The sequence below is a fragment of the Musca domestica genome, unplaced genomic scaffold, assembly GCF_030504385.1.
Source record: "Musca domestica strain aabys unplaced genomic scaffold, Musca_domestica.polishedcontigs.V.1.1 17, whole genome shotgun sequence".
Taxonomy (NCBI): domain Eukaryota; kingdom Metazoa; phylum Arthropoda; class Insecta; order Diptera; family Muscidae; genus Musca; species Musca domestica.
In genome coordinates, this window is record NW_026712230.1 from 13,035,886 (window position 1) to 13,061,031 (window position 25,146).

The window sequence follows — 25,146 nt, forward strand, 5'->3', positions numbered from 1 at the left end:
TCCGTCCACGACAATATGGCAACCTTGGCGATCGATTCTCTCTATCTACACGAATGATACAACATGGTTATGAAATCGGCTAAAATGCTTAGAAAAAACATCTGCTATTGTTACGACTTTTAAAAAAAGATTTGCTGTTACATATATAGAATAGGCTGGCTGCTTGTTCTATGTTTTTTTTTTGTTTATTTGTTGTTTATTTGTTTAAGATTCACATTATACAGTAGAATGGCAAGAAATAAAGTATTTGTTGTTCTTGTTGTTTTAGGCACTAATTGGAATATTTGCAAACATATTTCAAATATTACGACGAGTTGTTTGTCTGTTTGTTTTTGTATTTTTTTGTTTTGTTTTGTTGTCCTTAAATAGCATAATTATAATAATAAACATGGCGACGAAAGTGGCATATTGTAATTTGTTGATAATTTCTTCATCTGCTTTGTTTTGTTTAAATATTTTGTTTTTGTATAAATTTCCCTAACAAAAATGTACTTTTACTCTCGTTTGGCATATTTTTCTGTTTCGGTTTTTGTTTTAAAATTTAATAAAGAAATGCTTTATTTTTGTCATTTAGCTTAGCTCTCACTTTTGTTGGTTTATGTTTTTATTCTTTTGTTTTCCTAAACTGGTGTTGTTGAAGGGAGAAGGGTGAATAAATATCGTGTTGGTTTGTGGGGGAGCGGGGTAGTGGTAGTAGTAGCTTATATCAGGAATCCTTGGTATGGCTTTGTTTTCGTTTTAAATGCATTTTAATGATTCAAGAAAAAAACACAGAATTATTAGTCATTTGTATTTTTAAAATATAGAGCATATAATGATATCGATATATAGGAAACAAATTAAAATATATATATATGTATACATGTATATTAAAAAAATTATAAATAATTATGTTTAATTAAATGTTATTTAGACTACAACAAGAAATCAATTCGTTTGTTAGAAATTCCTTTGGTATTTAAGTGAGTATTTTATTCGATTTTGTTATATTTTTGTTTGTTGAATAGGAATATTTAAAGAAAAAGAAGCTTTACAGATCGAAGAGTAACTCTATTCGTTTCGTGTCTTGCGTCGATGACATTCGCAGAAAGAATGTTGCTTGCTCTCTTTTGTGGAAGTGAGCGGGAGATAGACGGAGTTTGGCATTAACATACTCAGATTCCCATGAGAGTAGTATAAACTCTCATCGGTCGTTCGATGACGATCCTGGGATGGAAAATCTAAATTCGAAATTGAAATTAGAGTAAATTTTTATTTTCCTAAACAAATTGAGAAACTCAAATGATTAAATACAACAATATAAAAATTGCTGACGATTTTCTCTACAAGTTATTTAATTGAAAAATGTTTTCAATAAGCTTTCTTTCAAATGTCCTTAGCCAAAAACAAAAGTTTAAAATCTGTATTATTTATAAAAGTCTGGTCTTTTGTTCAATAAATAGTTCTGGACCATACAAGAAGTAATGCAGGCCATAGGAATGAACATATTTGAAACCCTGAAAGCTTTCAGAGGGCTCCTATGTGAATCAGGATTTTACAAAACCTTAATCCTAAAAAAAACTTTTAGAGGCATCTTATTTTTGCACGAGCATTAAGGATAGTTTGACTTTTGAAGCTTGGCTATAATTGAAAACTTTGTAAATGTATGCTTTCTAGAAAGACATAATGTCCTCTATCTATAGAAAAACTTTTGAAGAGGGAATCGTGCTTTATTGTACTCATCTTTTTATAGATGACCTTATGATGCCCTTGCTTTTTTAAAAAAGTGTTGGATTTTGCAAAAGTTGTTGTTAATAACAAATTCTGTTTAGGAGCTTTTAATGATCCTCCAGCCTCCAGAGCCTTTGACGAGGGAATCGTATCGAATCGAATTTTACTCTACTTTTCATAGATTATTCATCAAAATTTCTGTAGAGCAGCTTTTAACGATCCTGTAGCTATAGAGGAGCTTCTCAAGGTAATATATCTGTAGAGCACTTTTTAAAATAGTTCTATCTGTAAAGAAGCTTTCAAAGGTTATCTAAATTCAGTTGAGATATTTAGAGATTCTTTATCTGTAGAGGAGCTATTAAGTTTATGTAGCCTTAGATTAGCTTTTAACGGTCCTCTATCTATAGATGAGCTTTCAAAGCTATTCCAGATATATAGGAATTTACAAAGATCATTCAGCTGTAGAGAAGCTTCTACAGATCCTTCACCTGTAGAGCGGTCTTTGAAGATTCTCTGTCTTAAGAAGGACTTTTGAAGGTCCTCCAGCCAGAGAGAACCATTTAAAGGTCCTCTATTATGTTGAGGAGCTTTTGCGCATTTTCTACCATTATTTTTCCATTTTGTAGGGAATCTTCAACAGCTCTCTATTTCCCAAAAAATGTGGAATTTATTTTACATTGAAGAACTTTTGGAAGTATTCTGCTTTTATTTATAATAAAGCATTAGGCAACATTTTATATTAAAAACGTTTGCGTGTCTTCTATGTTTAGAATAGCGATGGAAGGTATCCTCTATAAATGGGGATGCGAAGGTTTCACAGCTAAACTAGCTTTGAAAAGTCGTACATGTATTGATTACACTGTTTATGCAGTCTACAGAAGAGCTTTCCGCAAGTTTTACAGAAACTTTTACGAGTCCCCTATTACAGAGGATTTTTTCTATCTGCGGAGAAAATTAAAAAGCTTTCAATCTTTTCAAGAAATTGTTGAAAATATTTTATCAGCTCATATGATAACTACTATTTTTTATTTGCAGATAGAGAAAACCTTTTAGATGTCATGTTGTCACATAATGCCAAAAGTTAAGAGGTCCAAAAGGGGGGGGGGGGGTTGATTTGAGAAGGACAATTCATAAAGCTAAAAACATTTTGCTGTTTTTCCATCGATAGATGAACGGAGAGATGTTTACTTAAAAGAGAGCTTTTAAACCTCATTTATTTACTTCTAAAAATTCAGATTTCCCATCCCTGCTAGATTCTCTCCCTTTTGAGGATAGGCCATATTGCATTCTTTGATCACTTCTCCTCTCTTTGCGCAAGCATTCGATTAAATGTCAGAGAGAAAGAGAGAGACTTTTCTCTGCGACTCTGTTTCGAACCCCTGTGATAAACACTTCTTTTTTGATGATGTTTCTCTCTTTTGCACTCTCTTGGTTTTTGGTTTGGTTTTGGTTTTTTTTTTGTATTTTCTTTGAATATGGACAGTAGTATTTGAATTAAGCAATAATTTTGGTTTTCAATTGAAGCCATTGTTTTTTCTTTGGTTTTCTTTTTTTGGCAAATTTCTGTAGCATATTTCTTTTTTGTTTTTCTTTTATTGCACAATTTTCTTCTCAATTTGAATTTTTGTTGCGATTTATTCTATTTAGCTTTCTCTTAAGAATCTAAAGATAGCGTATCTACGTCAAATTTAAAACTTACTTGGCGTTTATGCTCTTGTGGCAGTTTTGGATAATCTAAATCTAGTTTCGAATATGGTGACAGATGATGCTGATGATGTGAGTGATGTGGTGTTGTCGAATATGAATGATGTGGTTGTGGGTGGTGGTGGTGGTGTTGCTGTTGTTGGCCTAACGTGCTCGGATGGTGCAGATGTGTGTGGTGGTGCGTGGGTGGATACAACATGGCGTCGTGATAGGCCGCCGAGCCGGTTAGTCCTGTCGCAGCCCCACCACCCATTGAACTGCGCACATCATGCAATGCACTGCTGGTCAGCGTGGCCGGGAATGGCGCCGTGGTGCTGGCCAATGCCGCCAGGGGATGCGTTTGCAAATGATTCTGTTGCTGATGTATGTGAAATTGATGATCCGGATTCAGTTGCTGCTGCACCGAGGCATGGATGTGAGCTGCTGAGGGATGTGCACTAACGGGCAATTGATGCTGTTGATGGGCATAATGATGCGTACCGGCGAATTGCTGTTGGATATTTTGGGCCAGCATCTGCTGGTAGGCCGAGGATTGCTGTTGCTGGGCAGCGGCAGCGACGACGGCGGCTTGTTGCTGCTGTTGATAGAGTTGCGAAATGGCGGGATTTGAAGCGTGCAAAGAGGACATTAAGTTGCGCTGCTGCAGCAGACTTTGCAGATTGTAGGGCGACAGATCTGAGGGATTCGTATAGAGATTGTGGCCACCGTACTGGCTACCAGTCGTGGTCATGTAATTACTGCTACTCAGTGGGTATTGCTTGCTGCCGCCACCTAACGGATAATTCAGATAGTTCAGATTCGATACGGAATAGGCGGGTCTGAGACGCGATGCACCGACCGCCGTTTGCATTTGCGAGGGCGCAGGCGGCGGTGGCGGCTGTGCCTGGCCATATTGTTGGAAGTACATGTTCGGTTGCGACGAGAAACTCGCGGACATTTGCATTAGATTATCGTTCAGATAGGGCGGCGAGGTATCTCCCGGATGCAAAGTAGGATAGCTAGATACCACACGACCCGGATAGTGCGATAGGGGCGTCACCGTTTGGGCGGCAGCCTGCTGGGCCTGTTGTAGGCGGGCCTGTTGCGTCAGTATCTGTGACGATCTGGAAATTGACTTGTGGGCCTCGTTGAGCAAATTCAAAATATTCGAGGAGGAAGACTGGTGTATGGGGGCGGGACCCAACGGCTGTTGATAGCCATAGTAATCGTTCATCATTGAGGCCGAGGGCAGGCCAGCAATGCTATAACGTCGGCGACGTATAGGCGAGGTCTGACCATAACCGCCATATGCGCCAATGCCTGCTGCCGCCGCTGCCAGTGTAGGATCATAGAGGTAGCCCGTTGACGTCGAGGGACCATACATGTCATAGCAAGGCAAATTGGCGGCAGCACCCGCCACGCCGCTGCCGTAACCACCTGTGTAATATTGTCCTATAATATCTGGTAATGGTGGGCTTCCAGCAGGTGGATAATTACCGTACATCTGAAATGGTCGATTTGAAATTGGTTTTTGGTTTTGTGGGTGCTTGGTTTGGTTTTATGATTTTTTTTGTTTTTTTTTCTGAGGGGAGGAATTTGTTTTTGCTTTCTCTTTTTGTTGTTATTTTTTTATTATTGTTGCGTTGTTTATTTATTTAGTGAAAAAAATGTTTAACTGAATTTTAGAGAGAGAGAGAGAAAAGAGAGTGATGCGGTAACTTTTTCATTTGGTTTTCAATATTGACCTCTCTGTTTGTGAAAAGAAGATTTTCGTTTATTCTGAAGATTTCATTTTGATTGTGGTTTTGGTATTCATTATTTTATTGTTGTTAGATTTTGAAATACAAAACACACACACATACAGAATTGAACACAAAGAGAAAAATAATATTTCAATTGGCTACACAGTGCTACAAAATTAAATTAAAAAAAAACGAAGATGTATTTGCGTAAAGTGACCTAGCCGGCAATGTAGGAGCTATTGGTAGGATTGAAAATATCACGTTCTGCCTCAATATAGGGTGACATGTAAAAATTTTGATACATAGGAGGTTTTTACCTAACTTTTGGATTATAACAAGTGCATTGGTTTCAAAGATTTAAGGGCCTGTTAATATATGATGCTACAAAAGTGAACTCGAAAGAAAATCACCACTTCTCAGGGTGTTTTTTAAAATTGAATAAAAATCTAAAAATTGAAAAATATGCAAGGAATGACTGTTAACTTTCGTTGTCATAGAAAAACAAAAATTATAAATTTGATACAATTCAAGGAAAGGTACACACATTTTTTGAACTCGTTCTCCTGGGTAAAACGTCATTACAAAAATATCTGTGTACGATAACCCAATAATTTGTACAAATCATAACGAACGAGAGTCCAGCAAATGGGAGTGAGTAAAGGGAACAATATTGACAGTTCAGCTATTGAGAATATGTATATTCTTACTTGAAACAATTCCGGTGAATAATGTCGCTTAAATCACCAAAATTCCGAAAATGGGGAGGTACAATTATAGGGGGGCTATACCAAAAGTCCTGCAGACATAATATACATTTGAGTAAAATGTTATCAACCTACTTCATTTCGTTCGGAAGCTAGAGCTATTTCCACAGACGTACAGATGGATAGACGGACGGACATCGCTAAATTGACACAGAATTTTATGCTGATCAAGAATATATTACCTATCGAGGTGTTACAAAAGGAATGACAAACTTAATGTACCCTCCATTCTATGGTGAAGGGTATATAAGGTTTCTGAAAATGACATGACAGTGTTGGCATTTTTGTTGTTGCAAAATAGTTAGGCTTAATTCCATAATTGGTGTTGTTTTTTGTTAAACCTTTAATAGTGGAGAAAGATGGGAATGTTTACCAGGGAGTACGGCAGGGAATACCATGGTTTCGCAGGGAATACATTTGTTCTCTTATTTTTTTTTGTCTGGGACAGGAGTAATTTTGCTGTCACATTTTTCACTGGAATTGTATCAAATTTGGTATTTGAAGTTCGTGATACTATTTCCTGTGACAGAAAATTGTTGCGCAGATCCACGTATTTGTATAGCCCCCATATAACGATACCTCTCATTATCCGGAATTTTGATGATTTGAGCTATATTTTTTAACATAATTGTCTTAAACTTGATATTTGGATTTTTCGCTGAGAGAGAATTGACTGTGAAGTAACTCATGATATTCGGAATTTTAAAAACATTCGCTGCATTTTGCGAAGGTTCTTTTTAAAAATGTGCATATTCCTTCCTATTGGTGGAGGTTATCAAAGATTCAGCCCGGCTGAACTTAACTCTTTTGTGATTGTTCCTTTTCAGGATATGTTCATCATATGAACGAGATAACGGAGGAGATTCCACTAATTTAACGCTATAATCTAGAGATGTAAGAGTTTTAAGGAAGATATTTTGAACGTAAGGACCTTTCGTGAAATGTCAACTCCACCGACTTCATTGGGGTGAGTCCCTTGTTTCCTACCACCAGTAGTCCCCCTCTAGGTTTAGGTGCAAAATTCTAAAATCTAATTAGAAACGTATCTTTCGGTTGTCAGAACACTCCAATAATTTGGAGATTTGGATTCTCCATACAACTCAAATGTCAAAATGACGAAAATGTCAAAATCAACCAAAACGACAAGAAACCACACCACGCCGTATCCTTCTAGTTATTATTGTGTCAAGTTTTTATTAATAATTTGTTTCTTTCTTTTCAGCTTTTTGTTTCAGGTATAGACCCCCCCCCCCTCTTAATGAAATGCAGGAAACAGCAAACTGTCTCGATGGAATAGCAAATACTCTCCAGCGATTTTTTTGCCTTGGAAAATTACACTAACACCCGTTTATAGAAAGTAGTAAACACGGCAGGTCATGAGAGGCATTACAGTGGCCAGTCCTTCCGGGAGTATTCACTGCAGCTACTGGCGTTCTCCAACTCTACCGCATACTGAGAGCTAGTGGAATTTCATGGCTTGTGGCCGCAACGTAGGCGAAAAGGCCACTTCCTAAGACCCTTTCACGCAATTTTTTTGTACGCCATCGACGTAGAACTTTGCAACATCTGCTGCTTCACAATAAATTTAATGCCAATCACAATAAATTTAACATACAGTAGCTCCAAGCGAAACTCGTGCACTTAGCAAACAATTTTCTTTCATACAATATATGATTGTTATCCAATTCACTAGCAGAAGAAACCTATATTTTTTTAAGTGTAAAGGGTACTATTACTAGCCGTAGAATAAAAGTTTACTGTTTTTATTTATTTAACAAAATAATGGCATTTATTCTAAAACTCACCAAAAAAACGTATTTGGGAAAGTCCCTAAAAACTAATTTATTGCAAATTTCCACGTGTTGTGTAATTTACTGACGTAAATATTAAAAAAAGTTATAAAAATGGGAAGACAACGAGGACAAACCACTGTTGAAGTGAGAAATTTGGTAATTAAACACTACAAAAACCATAAATCACTAAGTGAGATATCTGCGATTGTTGGTAGAAGCCGATCTACAGTTCAGTTCAAAAAAAAAAAAAAAAAAAAAAAAACAAAAATGTTAACAGATGGATGTGTAGAAAATAAGTCAAAAACGGCAAATAATAAAATGTTTACCTTGAGTGATGAGAAGTATATTTTACGGCAGATCAATTTTTGAGTGCACCGAAGCTCGCAAAAATTGTTGAAAAGGGTTTGGGAAAGGTATGTCGCCCTCAAACAATAATAAATATACTGCAAATTCGAATTACAATGGAAGAAGAGCTACACATAAATCTCTAAAAAATATTAAGCCTCACGTGAAGCACGGTGGTGGGTAAGTAATGGTGTGGAGTTCATTTTCAGCTTCTGGCCATAGTGTATTGCATTTCATTGAGGGTATTATGGATCAGACTATGTACCTTAACATTTTGAAAGAAAGTTTGCCACTCTGTAAGGAAAAGTTCGGCCTTGGCGAAGATTATTATTTTTATCAAGACAATGATCCGAAACTCAAGACTTATAAAATGCGGTCACGGCTGTTATATAGTTGTCCCCAACCTTCAACCTTTTACTTTCAGATGGAGAAAGGCAAATGAAGCGCCCCTTGCTAAAAATATGAAGACTACAGTGAAGCACGTTGGTGGGTAAGTAATGGTGTGGAGTTCATTTTCAGCTTCTGGACCTAGTGTATTGCATTTCATTAAGGGTATTATGGATCAGACTATGTACCTTAACATTTTGAATGAAAGTTTGCCACTCTGTAAGGAAAAGTTCGGCCTTGGCGAAGATTATTATTTGTATCAAGACAATGATCCGAAACACAAGGCTTATAAAGTGCGGTCATGGCTGCTTTATAATTGTCCCCACGTCATGGATACACCAACCCAGACTCCACATGTAAACCCCATAGAAAATTTATGGATCTATCACGATGGGAAAATTCGCCAGCATACTAAAGAAGATTTGAAGAAGGCTTTGTTGGAAGAATGGCAGAAAATGGAACTTTAAATTAATCTTTTGCGAAAAACTTGTTAAAAGTATGCCAAATAGGCTACAAATTGTAAAAAAGTAAAGGAATGCATACAAAATATTAATGTCTAGAAATACTTTAAATTATACGAAGTTAACGAGTTTGGCATTGAAATATGATCTCTTTCAAATTTTATTAATTTTTTTTTTACATTAAATGAATTAAAATGTTAAGTTTTTTTACTCTGTAAATTATTTATAAACTACTAATGCAAAAAATATATAAATTTTGTTTTTTGAAAGTTATACAAAAATTAAAAATTGTAGGAGTTTCGTTTAGAGCTACTGTATGCTTTTCATTGCCAAATGTATTGGGATTAGGCATGATAGAAGAATACAGGTTGTCGCATCGACACAGCTGCTGGGACAATGAACTGTCAAACCGATTTTGATATTGAAAATCGTGAATGAAAAATTATTGAAATTTGTAGAAATTGTTGAAAAATACAATCATTCCAAATACATATCGTATAAGAAAATATATAAACATCGACTTATTTTTGAGAAAGCACTTAAAAAATGTTGACATATCAATGTTCCCAAGCGTTGATGCATCTACCTATATTCTTCTATCATGGGATTAGGCAATTATCATGTTGACCCAGATAAGGACTTGTATGTAAACGTACTTTAACACAATATTTAGTTTGCATTTTGACCGTTGTAAGAAAATTGCTCCAATTTATACATTTATTGGTGGGGGCGGGGCTTTTAATCAATAATGTTTTATATACAATTTAATATTCGAAAAACTATATGTAAATAATTTGAAAATATTTTCAAATAAAAGTATATACGAATTGTGTAATTCGTATCATTTAATTTTTTTTTGTCTATTACAAAATGAATATAAAGAATCTAACGAATGTTCTATTTTACTACACATTTACTGAACCAAGTTTGGCGTTAACCTCACTTTTCAATGGAGTGAGTATTGAATTCTACAGACTACATTTTCGACTGGGCCACTTTACGAGTATGAAGTATTTTTTTGAACAAAATAAGATAATTCAAACTTAGATTAATTATTAAAAACTATTACTTGTAAATTACAATAACCCAAAATATATGAATAAAACTAAACAAAAACAAAACATAATGAAAATATAAAATACAAATCGTAGAAGAAAATTCTAAAATTTGATTAATTGCAGGATCATTTAGGAGTTAGGGTAAACTAAATATTATTAATGAATATAAGTTGGTTTTGTAGATTGGTTGTTTCAATGTCTTACTTTTTTTGTGGTTTTACAAACAATTAAATCACATTTTTTAAATATTTTTTTTTTTGGAATAAAAGATTATCACCAAATGTAGATTAGATTTTTAACCAAACACTTACATACTATTGGCCCCATTAGAAATACAATTTCGTTTATATTGTTATTTATTGTTTAAACAAATGCTTTGTTTTTTTTACATTTTGTTTGAAATTGTCTTAGTTTTGTTGTTTTTCTTAGTTGCATAATAACATTGGTTTTATTTCTTCATTTTCCCATGAAGAATCTGTATTGTGGTCCGCTGCTCCCTAGATAATTATATTTACAAAAAAATTCTTACATGACAAATCTTAAGAGGAAAAAAAGTTTTTGGCAAGCATTATTTTCTTAAAAAAACGGTATGTGAATAAAAAATGAAAAACATTTGATATGTCGTCTTCAGCTGTTTGGATGTGTATCTGTGAATGAAGTTATGAATCTCAACTAGCAAATACATGTTTCCAAAAAACAAATGTGTTCAAGAGATGTACTGAGAGTTATGAAAGTCCAGCTGATAGATAGATATTTGTCTCCGGTTTCAATTTTTTTTATTATTAAAATTATAATCGTTGTTGTTGAATTCACAGTTGGTCTGCAAATGATTCTCATGACTTCTTATTTGTTATAAAATTTGATTCGCTTTTTCCTCTTCATAAGATGAAATCAAAACAGAAATCTCATTTATTTTTAGTATTTTTATAAATATTTTCATAATTTTTGCAAGTTTCTTTTAAGTAGGTTCACTTTTGATTGTAAAAAAATAACACAAATAGTTATTTGAAAAAAAAAAAAATAATTTAAAAAATTACGTGCACATAAGAGATATTTATTTATAAATATGAAAAATAACAACAAAAAATAATTACAAACAACAAAAATTATACAAAATTGGTTTTGTTGTAGTTTTGAAAATGTAATTTCCTGTATTATGTGAAACAGTGAACACAACACACACACAAATTGTTTTTTTTTTTTTTTTTTGAACAAATACATAGATTTTATGAACAGTCAGAGAGAAAGAGAGTGAGAAAATAGGCAGAGAGAACGTAAATATGGACAAACATCTTCAGATGTAAACATTTATATACATGGATTGTTTAAAACATAAAATTTATACAAAAAGTGGGTCTATATTAAATATTTAAAAAAATATGTGAATATAATTTTTTTTTCGACCTTTTTGTTATATTTCAATAAAACAAGTGTTCGAGCTGAAGGTATTTCTTGTTGTATTTATTTTATTCTCCTATATTTCGAAATTCGAAGACTTTCATCTTCAGGGAAATGTTCTACAATAAAAAAAAAAAAACACGAAATACGACTTATTAACTATATCACAATTATTCCTAATATTAACATGTAAATAAACAAATAAAAAAGATCGCTTATGTGTGTATAAATATCGCTTATAGTGTAGCGTTTTTACTCCGTCAAGTTACATAATTGCATTTGCAATTGATTAGTAACTATATATTGCACGATCTCTAACCCGTGTGAGTTGCCTGTAGCTGTAGCATAGACAAATAAAGGTATAGACTAAAAAGTTTTAAAATTTTCCCTTTCGGCAGATGTCACTATTTTTGATCTTGGGCCATTCTAGTCACTCAGGGCTAGTGAAGTCACTCGACTTCGAAAACAATTTATTCATTTGTCTGCTATTTAAGTTCTATATTTTTATATTTCATGACATATTTGGATAATGTAAAAGTAAACAAAGTCGCTGTTTCGTTTTTAATTTATAAATAATAAAGAATCATAAAAATATTTAATATTTTCTATTTTGAGAAAATTGAGTGAGTCTACTGAACCTCTCTCACAGCATGAACGACATCTATTGAACCACTTTTTTCAGAGAGCACAGATGAGACAACTTTTTAGTCTATACCTATATTTGTCTACGGCTGTAGGCTGTTTATCTTTGTTGTTGTTGGGAGACTGTTTATGAGTAGCATCTCTGTTAGTGTTAGTCTATTGTTGCAAACTGAGAACCACAACAACAAGAGACTAACACAAGAAATGGTCCACATAAACAGTCTCCCAAAAACAACCAGAATGAAGAGTAAAACATAGAATCTATGCAGTAAAACCATAGATGGCAAAATAATTAAAAAGATATTCCTAAGAGAATTATGAAATAACTACCCTATGTATAAAATTCGAAACATTTAATATTTTCTAAGCAAAAAAAAAATAATAAAAACCAGTAAAGAAAGTATAAAAGTCGGCCGGGCCGACTTCATGATACCCTACACCACTTTGCTAATTTAGTAGAGCTGCGCGTAACAATTAGAAGTTTTTATGGGAGAATTCAATCATACACGCTATGATTATAATTATAATTTAAAGTTCAAAGAACTAAATATGCCGAAGCATTTGTATTGCCCATTTGGTGCACAATTAATTTGAAATCGGATAAAAATATATATGGGAGCTATATCCAAATCGGAACCGATCTCGATAAAATTTGACAAAGATATTTCTGAGCTGTATTTGATATATTTCCCTGAATATCGTGGGCATGCACTCGTTGGAGTGCATATTACGGCTGTGGGTAACAAATATAACAAATCGGATGAACATTATATATGGAAGCTATAACTATATCTGAACCGATCTTCACCAAATTTGACATACTAGCTTCTAGACTCAATTCGGTCGTAAGTGCCAAATTTCATCCAATTTGGCCAATTATTAGACGTTTGGTGTACAATCAAAGGTAAATCGGACGAAGTTATATATGGGAGCTACATCGAAATCTGAACCGATCTCGATAAAATTAAGTAAATGTATTTCTGAGCTGTATTCGATGTATTTCCCCAAATATTGTTGTTACAGTGTGCATATTACGGCTGCGGAGGACAAAAATAACAAATCGGATGAACAATATATATGGGAGCTAAAGCTACATCTGAACCGATTTCGATCAAATTCGGCACACTTATTTTCAGGTCCAATCTGATCGTACGCGCAAAATTCCATACAATTCGGACTGATATTACACGTTTGGTGCACAATAAAAGGCAAATCGGACGAAGATATATATGGGAGCTATATCTAAATATTCAATAGGGTTCGTCCTTGGGCCAAACAAATGATTTGTGCAAAATTTCATCTGGATAGGACAATAAGTGCGAACTGTACTTTGTTTAGAAAAATACATGGACAGATGGACAGACGGACGGACGGACGGACATGCATAAATTGATTCAGAATGTGATTCTATGCATATCATCAAAAGGAACTATGGGTCTATCTCGTTTCCTTTTGCCTGTTACAAACAAATGCACAAAGACATAATACCCTGACCACCTTGTGGTGTAGGGTATAATAAGATCAGAAATTATTTTAGAAAAAAATTGTAGGAAATTATTCGTATATGTCTGTAAGTTGATGTTTTACTAATGAAATAGAATAAGAGACAGCAACGCTAGCTGCCTACTTGCAACAAAAACGGATAACACAGCCTACTGCTACAGGCAACACACGGGTTTGATTACTAATCAGTGCAATAATGTAACCTGACGGAGTAGAAACGTTACGCAAGATTTAAGTTAATTATAATTTTTTATTATTTATATACACGTAAGCAATTTTTTTTCTATGTTTATTTACCTGTTAGTATTAGGAATAACTGTGCTATAGCCAATAAGTCGTATTTTGTTTATTTTTATTGTAGAACATTTGACTGAAGATGAAATTCATCGAATATCGAAATATTGGAGAATAATATAAATACAACAACAAAGACCTCAAGCTCGAACAATACTTTTTTTATATGTAAATATATTTAATTATTCTTATTTTTAGTTTTTAAAGGCCTTTTATTTCCAACGGAACTTGTGAGAATCTTTATTGACTATATACATGTGAATGTATGTAGGCATGTGGTGGTATGTTCAATGTGACACATTCGCATTGTTCTCAATGTTATGAACAGTGGGAGAAGTTGGTGAGAAAATTTATCATATATATACACGACCAAAGTCGATTTTAGCGGGGTTTTAGAATTTTGACCTTAAAAATACTAAGTGATGCCGAAATTGATCGAAAATCCAAATATAACGAACAAGATGTGGCGTATATCTTTGACAGTAATTAAAAATAATGATATATTCTGCCAATTAAAATCAGAAAAGTTATGTGCTATTCTAACAAGAGTTAGAGAAGATTTTCAGAAGAACAAATGTTAAAATGGGGCCTGGAGTTCTAATATAGCTATTTAGTAGATTGCGTGATCTCGTGATACCTATTTGAGAATTTCATAAAAAATTGGGCCATATGGAGGGCTCCAATTGTTAATTAAATTTAAAAAAAAAATAAAAAAAACATGGAGTGGCAATAACGTAAACATGTCTGTGATACTAGAATTTAAGTCGTCGTCTAGAATTTAAGTTGTCTTTTTATATTATTTTAATGTAAAATCTATGTAAGCACGTCTTGAATAATAGTACGAAATCCATTGAAGAAGTCACCAAAAAAGTGACGAAACTTGGAGAAAAAAGCTATAAAACAAATCTTTTATTTGCAAAAACTTACAAAGGTCAGTAAGCTGAAAGTATCAAATATAAAAAATGTGATTGTTTAAAAGTTTGGAGGGCTCCACTTGTTACAGTTAAAAAAAAATCAGATTGTTTAAACAACAAATTAGGAAAAAAAATTGAAGTTTCTTAAATTATGGAAATATTTTTCCTTATAGATGTTCCCTTAAATCCCCCAAAGGTCATGAAGTTGACAAATTGGACCTACAGTTGGTGTCAGTGAATGTGTTATGGAAGTATGAAGGGTTTTCAAGCTCTTTATACTCAGGGTAGTTTTTTGGTTGACAAAATTGATTGACAAAATATACATACAATAGATTTGAGATTCCCTCCTTTACGTGAAGTTTTAAGTGAAGATTTTGTTTCAATTTTCTCCTTTGCCACCTCCAAGATACCAGATTCCTAGAATATCATAATATATACACTATGTAAGTAAAATATAAGTAAAACGAAACATTTCAATATCATGACTAAATGTCTCGATCGATCACAAACCTTTTATATTCACCAGTAACTTATTGAATTGAATACGATATTAAAACAAATGTTCCACGTTACATGTTAAAAAAAAAGAATCTCCAAATGCTATTTTTATACCCTCTATAGTAGTATGTATGCCATTTATTTTAGACCCCATAAAGTATATATATTCTTGATAAGTATACAATTCTATGTCGAATCAGCGATGTCCATCCGTCAGTGAAAATCACTCTAGCTTCCGAACGAAATTAAGTAGTTTGATAAAAATTATTCATATGTGTTTTAGCTCTGCAGGACTTTTGCTATTGAAAATGATCCATATATAGGTTGAGATTAAAAAACTGCAACTAACTTCAGACTGCTGTCATTTCTAAGCAAATCGTCCGACAGCTGTTAAAATTATTCCAGTGTTTGTTTTCAAGTATAGAAAAGCATTTTGGTGAGAGTTTTCCAGGAACAAAGTTATTTGTGATGGAATTCAAGCGTGATAGTGTGATTTCTTTATATTTGGCTGGAAAACAAGAAATGGCTATCGTTACAGCAGTCCAGCATTTAAATATGAATAAATCTGGCTCGTGAGCTGAACATATCGCAATATTCCATTCAGCAAATATTGAAAAATGAGCTCGGGGTAAATCCATTGAAATTCCAAAAAGTGCAAGAACTTAAACTCAAAAGAGCTAAAGAGTTGCTTCGTTTGGCCGAAAGTGGTGAAATGCCGAATGGACATTACAACAGGACTCAGAACCATGGCACCCAGCACTCCCCACCCAAGAATGGTTACAAAATGAGGTTCCTCGCTTCATTTCCAGATCAAAATGGCCACCAAAATCTACGGATACCAATCCGTTGGACTATTGTGCCCAGAGTATTTTGGAAAGCAAGGTTGGCACTAAAAAATACCAAAGTGTCGATCACCTCAAGCAAGCGCTTCCACGGAAATGGTCTAAAATACCGCAGAGCAACGTTCGGGCAACGTGTGACGGTTACATTGGCCGTTTGAAGGCCGTAATTCGTGCCAAAGGTGACCAATTCGAACAAATGTAAACTTATTCTAAAATTTGATGCTATTCCTCTCAATTTTGATTTCATTCAATAAAATTTAAAGATAAAAATGTAAAAATTATGGCGTTTGACTATGTTGCAGTTTTTTTATCTCATCCTGTATTTAATTCACTTTCTTTCATTACTCTAAAAAGATGAGAAATGATTTCCATTTTTCTTCAGATTTAAACACCTTAAAATTAATAAAATAAATTAGAGTAAAGATGAGATATAGCTACCCACTCCTGATGGTACATCCCCTAGAAACATTAAGCAAACATGGAATGCATGTACAGACTCCGTAGACTCCTATTTAATTCAAGATTCGCACTTTTTGCATCACACGAAAGTCAGGTATAAAAATGATCTGCCAATGTGAAATGTGGTGTAATCTTTAGGTATATCGGTCCACTACTCTAAGACATACGACTAGCATTTAAAAAAAATCCGAATTCTAATATAATATTTAATTTTAAACTTCGCACATTGTAATAAATGTATATTACACTAAAGGACATAACAGAACACACACTTTGATACGCAAACATTTTTGGAGTGGAAAATTTTACAGAACAATTTTCGGAATAGTCTGAAATAGTTGCCAATACTTTTTATAGAAAATAGAAGCAGAAGTGCCAACTACTGTTTGGGTGACTGATTGCCATCGAATTTTGACCTTTTACTCGTTTTCGGTTCCCGTAATTTCAGATTAGAGCATTTCCATAAAAGAAACTTTGAGAGAAAACAAAAATTCGATTGTTCTTTATATTTAATATTTATTTCAATTACAAAAAAAAAAAAACAAGTTTAAAAGTATTAGTCGGTTTTACCGACATATGTATACTCCCAGGCAAAGTGCGATTAATTAAATATATTTCGAATTCTGTTATGATTATTCAAACGATTGACCCTATATGGAGTAGGTTATGAAGGAATGGGCCAGTATTGTCCATTTCATATCGGAACTAATTCAATATGATATAATAAAAATTGCGACGTTCCAGGTTCGGACTATATCGGTTCTTCCTTCACTTTATATGAGATATGTGATAATTTTTCGAAAATATTAAAATGTGCGTGACGTACCAGATATTGTCGAGCGAAGTGTTCAATTTTCATACTTCATCTAATACAGACAAAGATATTGGTATGGGCAAAATGACACGAAAATCGAACATTTATATCCAATTTTATGCGAAATCATAAATACCATATTGATCCCAGGTTCCTGGTTAAGAGAAATATTTATTCGTAAAGAATCGCTGACTTGTTTCGCCAGTTATGACAGATAAAAGTATTGAAAATGGTGACCTTTTTTGGGGGAGATACCATTTTCACAACATATCATGTGTTAGCAAAAATGTTTGTGTGTGTGAAATTTGAGGAGAGTTGGGTGCTTTTTTTTTGCTTTCTTTGAGTGGTGGGTTTTTGAAAATCTTGAACCTTTTGTGGAGGAGTTACCAGAAATAATGGTCCGATCATTATCATTTTTATAGCAGATTTTGGGTTGATAGAAATATTGAGATGCACCAAGTCGGATGTTTATTTCGCGTTTTATGAGCTTCATGGATATTCAAAATTTTGATCCTTTGTGGGAGAGGTACCCGATGGAGTAGACCGAAATATCCCATCTGCACAGCAGACCTTGGGTTAATAAAAATATTGTGATGTGGGTAATGTGAAGAGAATCGGAATCTTACATAACATTTTATAAGAGTTATAATTATTCAAAATGTTGATCCTTTGGGGGGGAGGTACCAGAAGGAGTGGATCGATATTGTCTATTTTCGCACCTGACCTAGCACTGATGCAAATATTAGAATTTGTAAAGTTGGAGCAAAACCAAATTATCCTTTCTCTTTCTGTGCAGTAAAATACTTTTTTTTTAAATTTCGAGTTTTTGTGGGGAGATACCAGAAGGTACCCATATTGCCCATCCCCGAACTCGATCTAAGTTTGATAATAAAACATGGCAAATGTACCAAGTTTGGACCAAAGTATCCGAAACTCCTTTCGAGAGTTATCGTGCGCACCAGCCAGCCAGCCAGACAGACAGGCGGACAGACATCGCTAGATCGATTCCAAATGTCCTGAAACGGGTTTGGTGCAAAGAAAAAGAATTGAAATTTAGTTTCGATTTTCCCAACATTTTTAAAGGCATATATTGTTCGAAACAACTGTATTCTTGCTGGATTTTACTGAATGTTGTCCGAAAACTGTTTGCAATATTCGAGAAGAAATTCTCTCAGTGCAAGTTACAGAATTATTTTATGATGGCAAGCTACCGTACTCTCCTATTTTCTGTCCGTAATAACACTGTATTTCTTCTGTATATTCCTAAATTTTCATTTAAATTTTTAATGGCATCAGCAATCAAACATTCACGAATTTAAAAGAAATATACATACATTTTTTACAACAACATCCCACTGTGCACAATGCAGGAACAATTACAACAAAAGTGAGAACTTTCAAACATTACAAATCATGGCTGCTGGTGTGGTAAAAGTGTATAGGTGTGTGTGTTTGTATGCAATAAAATAACTGTTCATGATTATTATATCTCTTTCAAAGAAATAAAAAAAAAAAAAAAAAAAAAAATATTAAAGTTTTTGCTCTTGATTTGCTTTTAGAGAATGATAATTGTGTTGTTGCTGGCTGGTTGGATGCTTGGCTGGCTGGTTGCCGGGTTTGATTTGCTCTTTGCTGCCGAGAATGATGATTGGTCGATTGTTTGGAAAGTGCACTTTGTCTCCGGTTTTGTGTTTTTTTCTCAGAGTGTTTTCTTTGAAATGAGGTGTGAAGTTGATGAGTGGTCGGTGTGTGGTTATGGGTGTGTGTGTGTGTGAATGGTGTCATGGGTACAACAGACTCAGGAAGTTTGAGTTGTGAGTAATGAATGGTAAGAATAGGAAATTGCTTTGTCTTTTGTAACTGACAATTGATTAATTAATCACTTCTTTGGATTTTTTTCGTTGCATCCTCTTTTGGGATGGGGTTTTTGGTTGAGGTATTTGTGACAAGGGGAGAGGGAGAGATTAGCCATTCATTTTAGCTGTTTTGATTAGGGAAGAGAAAACAATTTATGGCCAATTGTAAGACTGTTTTAGCGGGGAAATTTAATCACATTCCGTTTATTTTTGACTTTTTCCACCAACAATGGACAATGATATTGGTGAGAGTATGGCAAAAAGAGAGAGATAGATAATGAGAAGTACAGGTGGAGACTGTGTGCGTGTTACTATTTATTGTTATATAAATCAAGTAAGGGCTAGATATTGTTTATTATTTTTAAAATATTGGAAATATTTACACAATTTGTTGTTTTTATTTTCAAAGAAAAAATATAAATGGTGAAATAACAAATGGAAAACTAATAAAAAGAGAAAAAAAACAAAATTATTATTTTTGTTTGAAATTATTTGTAATATTAAAAAAAATAAAATAAAATGAAATATTTCAAAAGAAAATGCTAATATTTTTCAATTATAGCCCCATTAAAAACAAATTTATTTTGAAGAAATTTTTAGCTGCTCTGGCATAGATTTTCTTTAGGGAGTTTTCAATATTGGCATTTGGGGTTCTTTTTGGGTTGTTTATCAAATAGTTTGAAATAATTTTTATAATTGGCAACTGTTTTTTTTTCTTCTTGTTCTTCTTAAACTCTTGTCTTCCTTTTTTGTTTGCTATTGGTATTTTTGTAATTTTTCTTATAGGTATTGAATAGATTTTGAGTTGATTTTTTAACAATAATATTCCATTTGTTTATACAAAAATAGTTTTTCTTGTTAATTTTTTTCATCATTTCATAACTTAATCTCTTCTTTCGTCTTGTTTTTATTTCCATTTCATGATTTTTCTTCATTTTTAAGAACAACAACAAAATTATAATTTCAAAAAATCACAATTATGCCAATCAGGTCTTGGTTAGCGTTAGCGTTAGCGTTAACGTTTAGTTTTTTTTTTTACTTTTTCATTTCATTCATTTTGTTCTTTGTTTTCTTGGAGCCATTTCGATCAATAAGTTTCGTGAAAAATCTAAATTCTTTGGCAATAAACTGACAAAAATTTGAGAATTAAATGAGTTTTTGTTTTTTTTTTTTTGGTTTTGTTTTCTTTGATTCATCTTAGTTAGAGAATAGTGATTATAATAACGTAAAAACTCAAGGCAAATGAAAAACTAAAAGTTAATTTTAATATATAGTATAGAGTATTGTCTTTAGCTATGTCGAACTACAGGTGAGGGGGAGTTGGAGTGGTGTTTGAATACTATATATATGTATATTTAAGTATGACTGTGGTGGTGATATATTTCGGAATCTAGGGTATTGTAAAACGAAATAAAAAATTGCATGAACTACACAAATTCCAATATTATTTGGGGAGGTATTACTATGGAAAATTTCATAATTGTTTTGGATACTACAATGTATATAACCTAGGAGTTATGGACAAAGTGCATACATTGCCCCAATGAAATTTTAGAAAGATTTAATTGTTTTGATTTATAAAAACGGTAGGATACGCTTTATGTTTCCTGGTGTTATCTTCCTTCCTTGCCTGTGTGAATTTTCCTTCATTCATAATTCAAAAAAAAAAAAAATAATAATAATAATAATTTCCCTAGATAACATAATGGCTTGCCAGCTTTGTGAAAAGTGAATATGGTGCCTTCCCGTGATATATTTTTTTGTATTCATGTGTTTATTTTTATGCGTACCATTTAAGGCAAATACCTTAAGGCTAACAAATTGTTATTTTTGTGTGTGTACAACGTATGTGTGTGTTTTGCACAAGGACGCGGGATATTCAGGGCCTTGAAGAGAAGATTCTTCTTGTAGATGGCAAAGATTTTTTCGTACGGAAATTGAGGTGTTCCGAAAGTGAATGTACAGAAATGGAATCTAATTGTTCACGGAAACCTGTTAAAGAATTCGGACAACAGGGGAGTAATTCAGAGTTAGACTGGAATTTCTGCACCCATGGAAACTGGAAAACTAAATTAAATAAAAGTTACAGGCGATACTGGGATAGGGACGAGAAATGTGACTGGCAATAAAGAGGTGAAAACGCTTAATACTCTCCACAACGTAGGTAAAAATAAAAGATTTACAAATATTGTATTGTGTGAAAAATTTTAATAATCTCAATTAGGATTTTGCTACTATATCAAACATCATATCACTATATCGCTATATATATGTCATACTTGAGTGTTTAATACGACATTTTTGACTATTTCAAGTATAACTGATTCCGAAGAGATTTTCAGTCATTGTTACGATGTTGAATATAATTTTCGGCTTATGCATATATAGGGTCTGAATTTTGCATGGGGATTTTTCAATATAACTGATTTTGAAGGGTTTCCATTATGTTCTCTGAATTTTTAGTCAGTTTTGCGATATTGGACCCAATTTTCTGCTTATCGACATATAGGCAGTGAATTTTGCATGGGTTTAAAGTTGATTTATGTTTAGTTCAATAATAAACCAGTAAGGAAAAGTCAAAAGTCGGACGGGGCCGTCTATATGACACCCTACACCACTATGCATATTTAGTAAACAAAATAATTTATTTTAACTAGATCATACCACCTATCAACATTTAGAGCAGATATAGTTTGGTTTAGAGTGCCTGATAATAGCCATTATTTGCACAATAAACTTGAAATCGGATTAAGGATACATATGGGAGCTACATCTAAATCTTAGACCTTTTTTAATAACATTTGACAAAGGTATTTCTGAGCTTTATAAGATATCTGGTAAAAAAAATATAAATTTTGTCGAATGCATATTACGAATTTGATGGACTTAAACACCAAATCGGATGAACCAAATATATGGTTCGAATTCGATATGCTTGCTTCTAAATTGAATTCGGTCGGATATGCCAAAATTCAGGTCATTTGGACTGATATTGGCCAGTTGGTGCACAATTAACCCGAAATCGGTTGAAGATATATATTGGAGCAATATCTAAATCTGAACCGATCTTGACAAAATTTGATACACTTATTTTAGAGATGTATCTCATATCTGGTACCAAAGATCATTGTTGTCGAATGCATATTACGAATGTGAGGGACTTAAACACCAAATCGGATAAAACATATAGGTGGGAGCTATAGCTATATATGATTCGGTTTACGCAAAGTTTAAAGTATTCAGTCCATTTTGGCGGATCATAGCCATTTGGTGCACAATAAACCTGATATAGGATAAATATATATAGGGAAGCTATATCCTAATCTGAACAGATCTCTATAAAATTTGACAGAGGTATTTTCGAGCAGTATCTGGTGTCCGGGAACAAATATAATTCTTCTGGGGCACAAAGACATTATACCCTTACCACTATGTGGTGTAGAGTATAAAAATATCAAGTCATTTAAAAAATCGAATACTTTTTTTTATTTATAGGGTAAGAATTCACAATCTAAAAGATCAGAAAAATTTAGGATTTTTTTGCAATTTTGTCAGGAAGTGGAAGAAATCATGTTTTCAAAAATAAAAACCTATAAAGTTCTGTTGTTTTAACAGATGCATTTATTGTTTATTAATATTTAAAGAAATTTCAGTCTTTCCCAAGAAAGTCGAGGCTGAAAATTTGAAAATTGTTTTTCCCAAACAGGCAATTGGCACAAGAAACTTTCCTATCAGAAATACAACTGAATTCACATCTTAATTATATATATAAAGAACAAAAAAATGGCATTTCTGTCGCTCACACCTGCATTGCTGCCAAATCGGTGTATAAATGCATTGCCAGAACTTGTGAAAACTCAATATCTGAGCAAAATTCTTTTAATGGTTTAAAACTCAAATTTCCAAATAACTTCAGTCAGATATTGTAAGTTATGTCTACTCTCGCTTAGGAGAGTAAGAGTTAAACTCTAACCCTGCGTTTGTATAAAAAATAACATAACTGAGTTCAAGCAATACAACTCTGGTTTAAAGATCTACTCGTTTAACCTGAAATTTTGCAAATTTGCAACAATTGCCGAAACATTTTACTGGAAGTCGTCTGTTAACACAAAAGCTCTCCGAAAGAGAGAGATTCGAAAAAAATGGTGACGGGGCTTCGTGCAATTATCAAGACCTTGTCTTCTTTTGTTGGGTTCCCATAATTTTACATTCGCTCTGTAAGAACACCTTTGTCCAGAAAATACGGGAACGGAAATCTATTATGAATATCAAAATTAGATGCAATTCTTCAAAATCAATACTTCCGCCAATCAGAAAGTGGAAACCATGTCAAATACGACTTTTATCAAGTTAAAAAAATATCAATCGGCTTTGCCGACAGATTTATAACCTCAGCCAATGTTCGATTAGTTAAATAAATTTTAACTTCTATTAAGATTATTCAAATTGTTGACCCTCTGTGGAGTAGGTTCCGAAGTAATGGACTAATATTGTCCATTTCGTATCGGACCTAAATAAGTAGGATATAAATGTCGTGACGCGTCAGGTTTGGACTATATTGTGTACTTCCTTCACTTTATATGAGATATGTGATAATTTTTAGAAAATGTTAAAATATGCGGGATGTAGAAGATATGGTCGACCGAAGTATTCCATTGCCATACATCATCTAATTCAGACAAAGATATTGGTATAGGCAAAATTACAAGAAAATCGCAGGTTCATGGTTGAGAGAAACATTTAGATATAGCAAGTTGGAAAAAAGGGATTACCATATATAAATGATCATCTTCACAACAGATCTTGTGGTAGGAAAAATGTTTGTATGTGTGAAATTTGAAGAGAGTTGGATGCATATTTCGCTTTCTTTGAGCGTTTTGCTTTTCAAAAATCGATCTTGTGTTCATGGAAATACTGAGATGCGCCAAGTATGAATGGAATTTTATGAGTTTCATGGTTATTTAAAATGTTGACCCTTTGTGGGGAGGAACCAGAAGGAGTGGAACAAGCAGATTTTGTGTTAGTCGAAATAATGGGATGTGTGAAATATGAAGAGAACCGGATGCTTTTTTCGTATTTTACAATCGTTTTAGTTATTCAAAACTTTGACCCTTTGTGGGGAAGTACCAGAAATGAAGATCCGATCTATACAATCTTTATAACATCTTATGTTGATGGAAACATTTGGATGTAGCAAGTCTGAATGGAATCGGACGTAAATTTTACGTTTTATGAGCATCATGGATATTCAAAATGTTGACCCTTTGTTGGGGAGGTACCAGAAGGAGTAGACCGATATATTCCATTTTAACACCAGAAAATGGATTAATGAAAATATTGCGATGTGTATAATGTGAATACATGTAGTCTCTTTCACCTCATTTAATAAGAGTTATAATTATTCAAAATTTTGACCCTCTGTGGGTGAGGTACATGATGGAGAGGACCGACATTGTCCATTTTGGCACCTGACCTAGCACTGATGCAAATATTTGGATTTGCAAAGTTGGAGCAAAAGCGGATTATCCTTTCTCTTTCTGTGCAGTAAAACATTTTTTAATTTTGACCTTTTGTGGGAGAGGTACCAGGAGGGGTGGACCGATATTGCTTATTTCCCAACTTGATGTAAGTTCTAATATTACGATATACAAGTTTGGACAAAATCTGATATTCTCTTCGAGAGTTGTCGTGTGCACCAGATTGACAGACATACACCTCTAGATCGACTCCAAATGTCCTGAAACGGATTTGGTACAAACAGACCTAGGGTCTAAGGCCGTTATTTCGATAAGGCACGTTTTAGATTTGTGTTGCGAAGCTAAATTCTTAAAAATCTTAAATAAAATTTGCCATTAATTTTTGCCGAGAACTACAATCTAAGATTTGCAACAACATTTTTCTTAGTTTTCTGACAAAAATATTTGGAATGATTATTATGGAAATTTTCAAAATCCTGTCATTTGCCTACGAATGGCTATATTTT

The 25,146-nt window shown here is 33.5% G+C and overlaps 1 protein-coding gene across 7 annotated transcripts in view; it reads right to left on the reverse strand.

Moving 5' to 3' along the window:
* Positions 1-25,146, reverse strand: part of LOC101892489 (trichohyalin) — a 282,665-nt gene that overhangs the window by 66,782 nt on the left and 190,737 nt on the right. The window contains exon 9 of one of the 7 annotated variants that reach the window (XM_059120573.1): positions 3,410-4,897. The exons of the other annotated variants lie outside the window; for them this stretch is intronic. Coding sequence (XP_058976556.1) covers positions 3,410-4,897 — 1,488 coding nt within the window. The remainder of the gene's footprint in view (positions 1-3,409; positions 4,898-25,146) is intronic. 7 annotated transcript variants of the gene reach the window in all.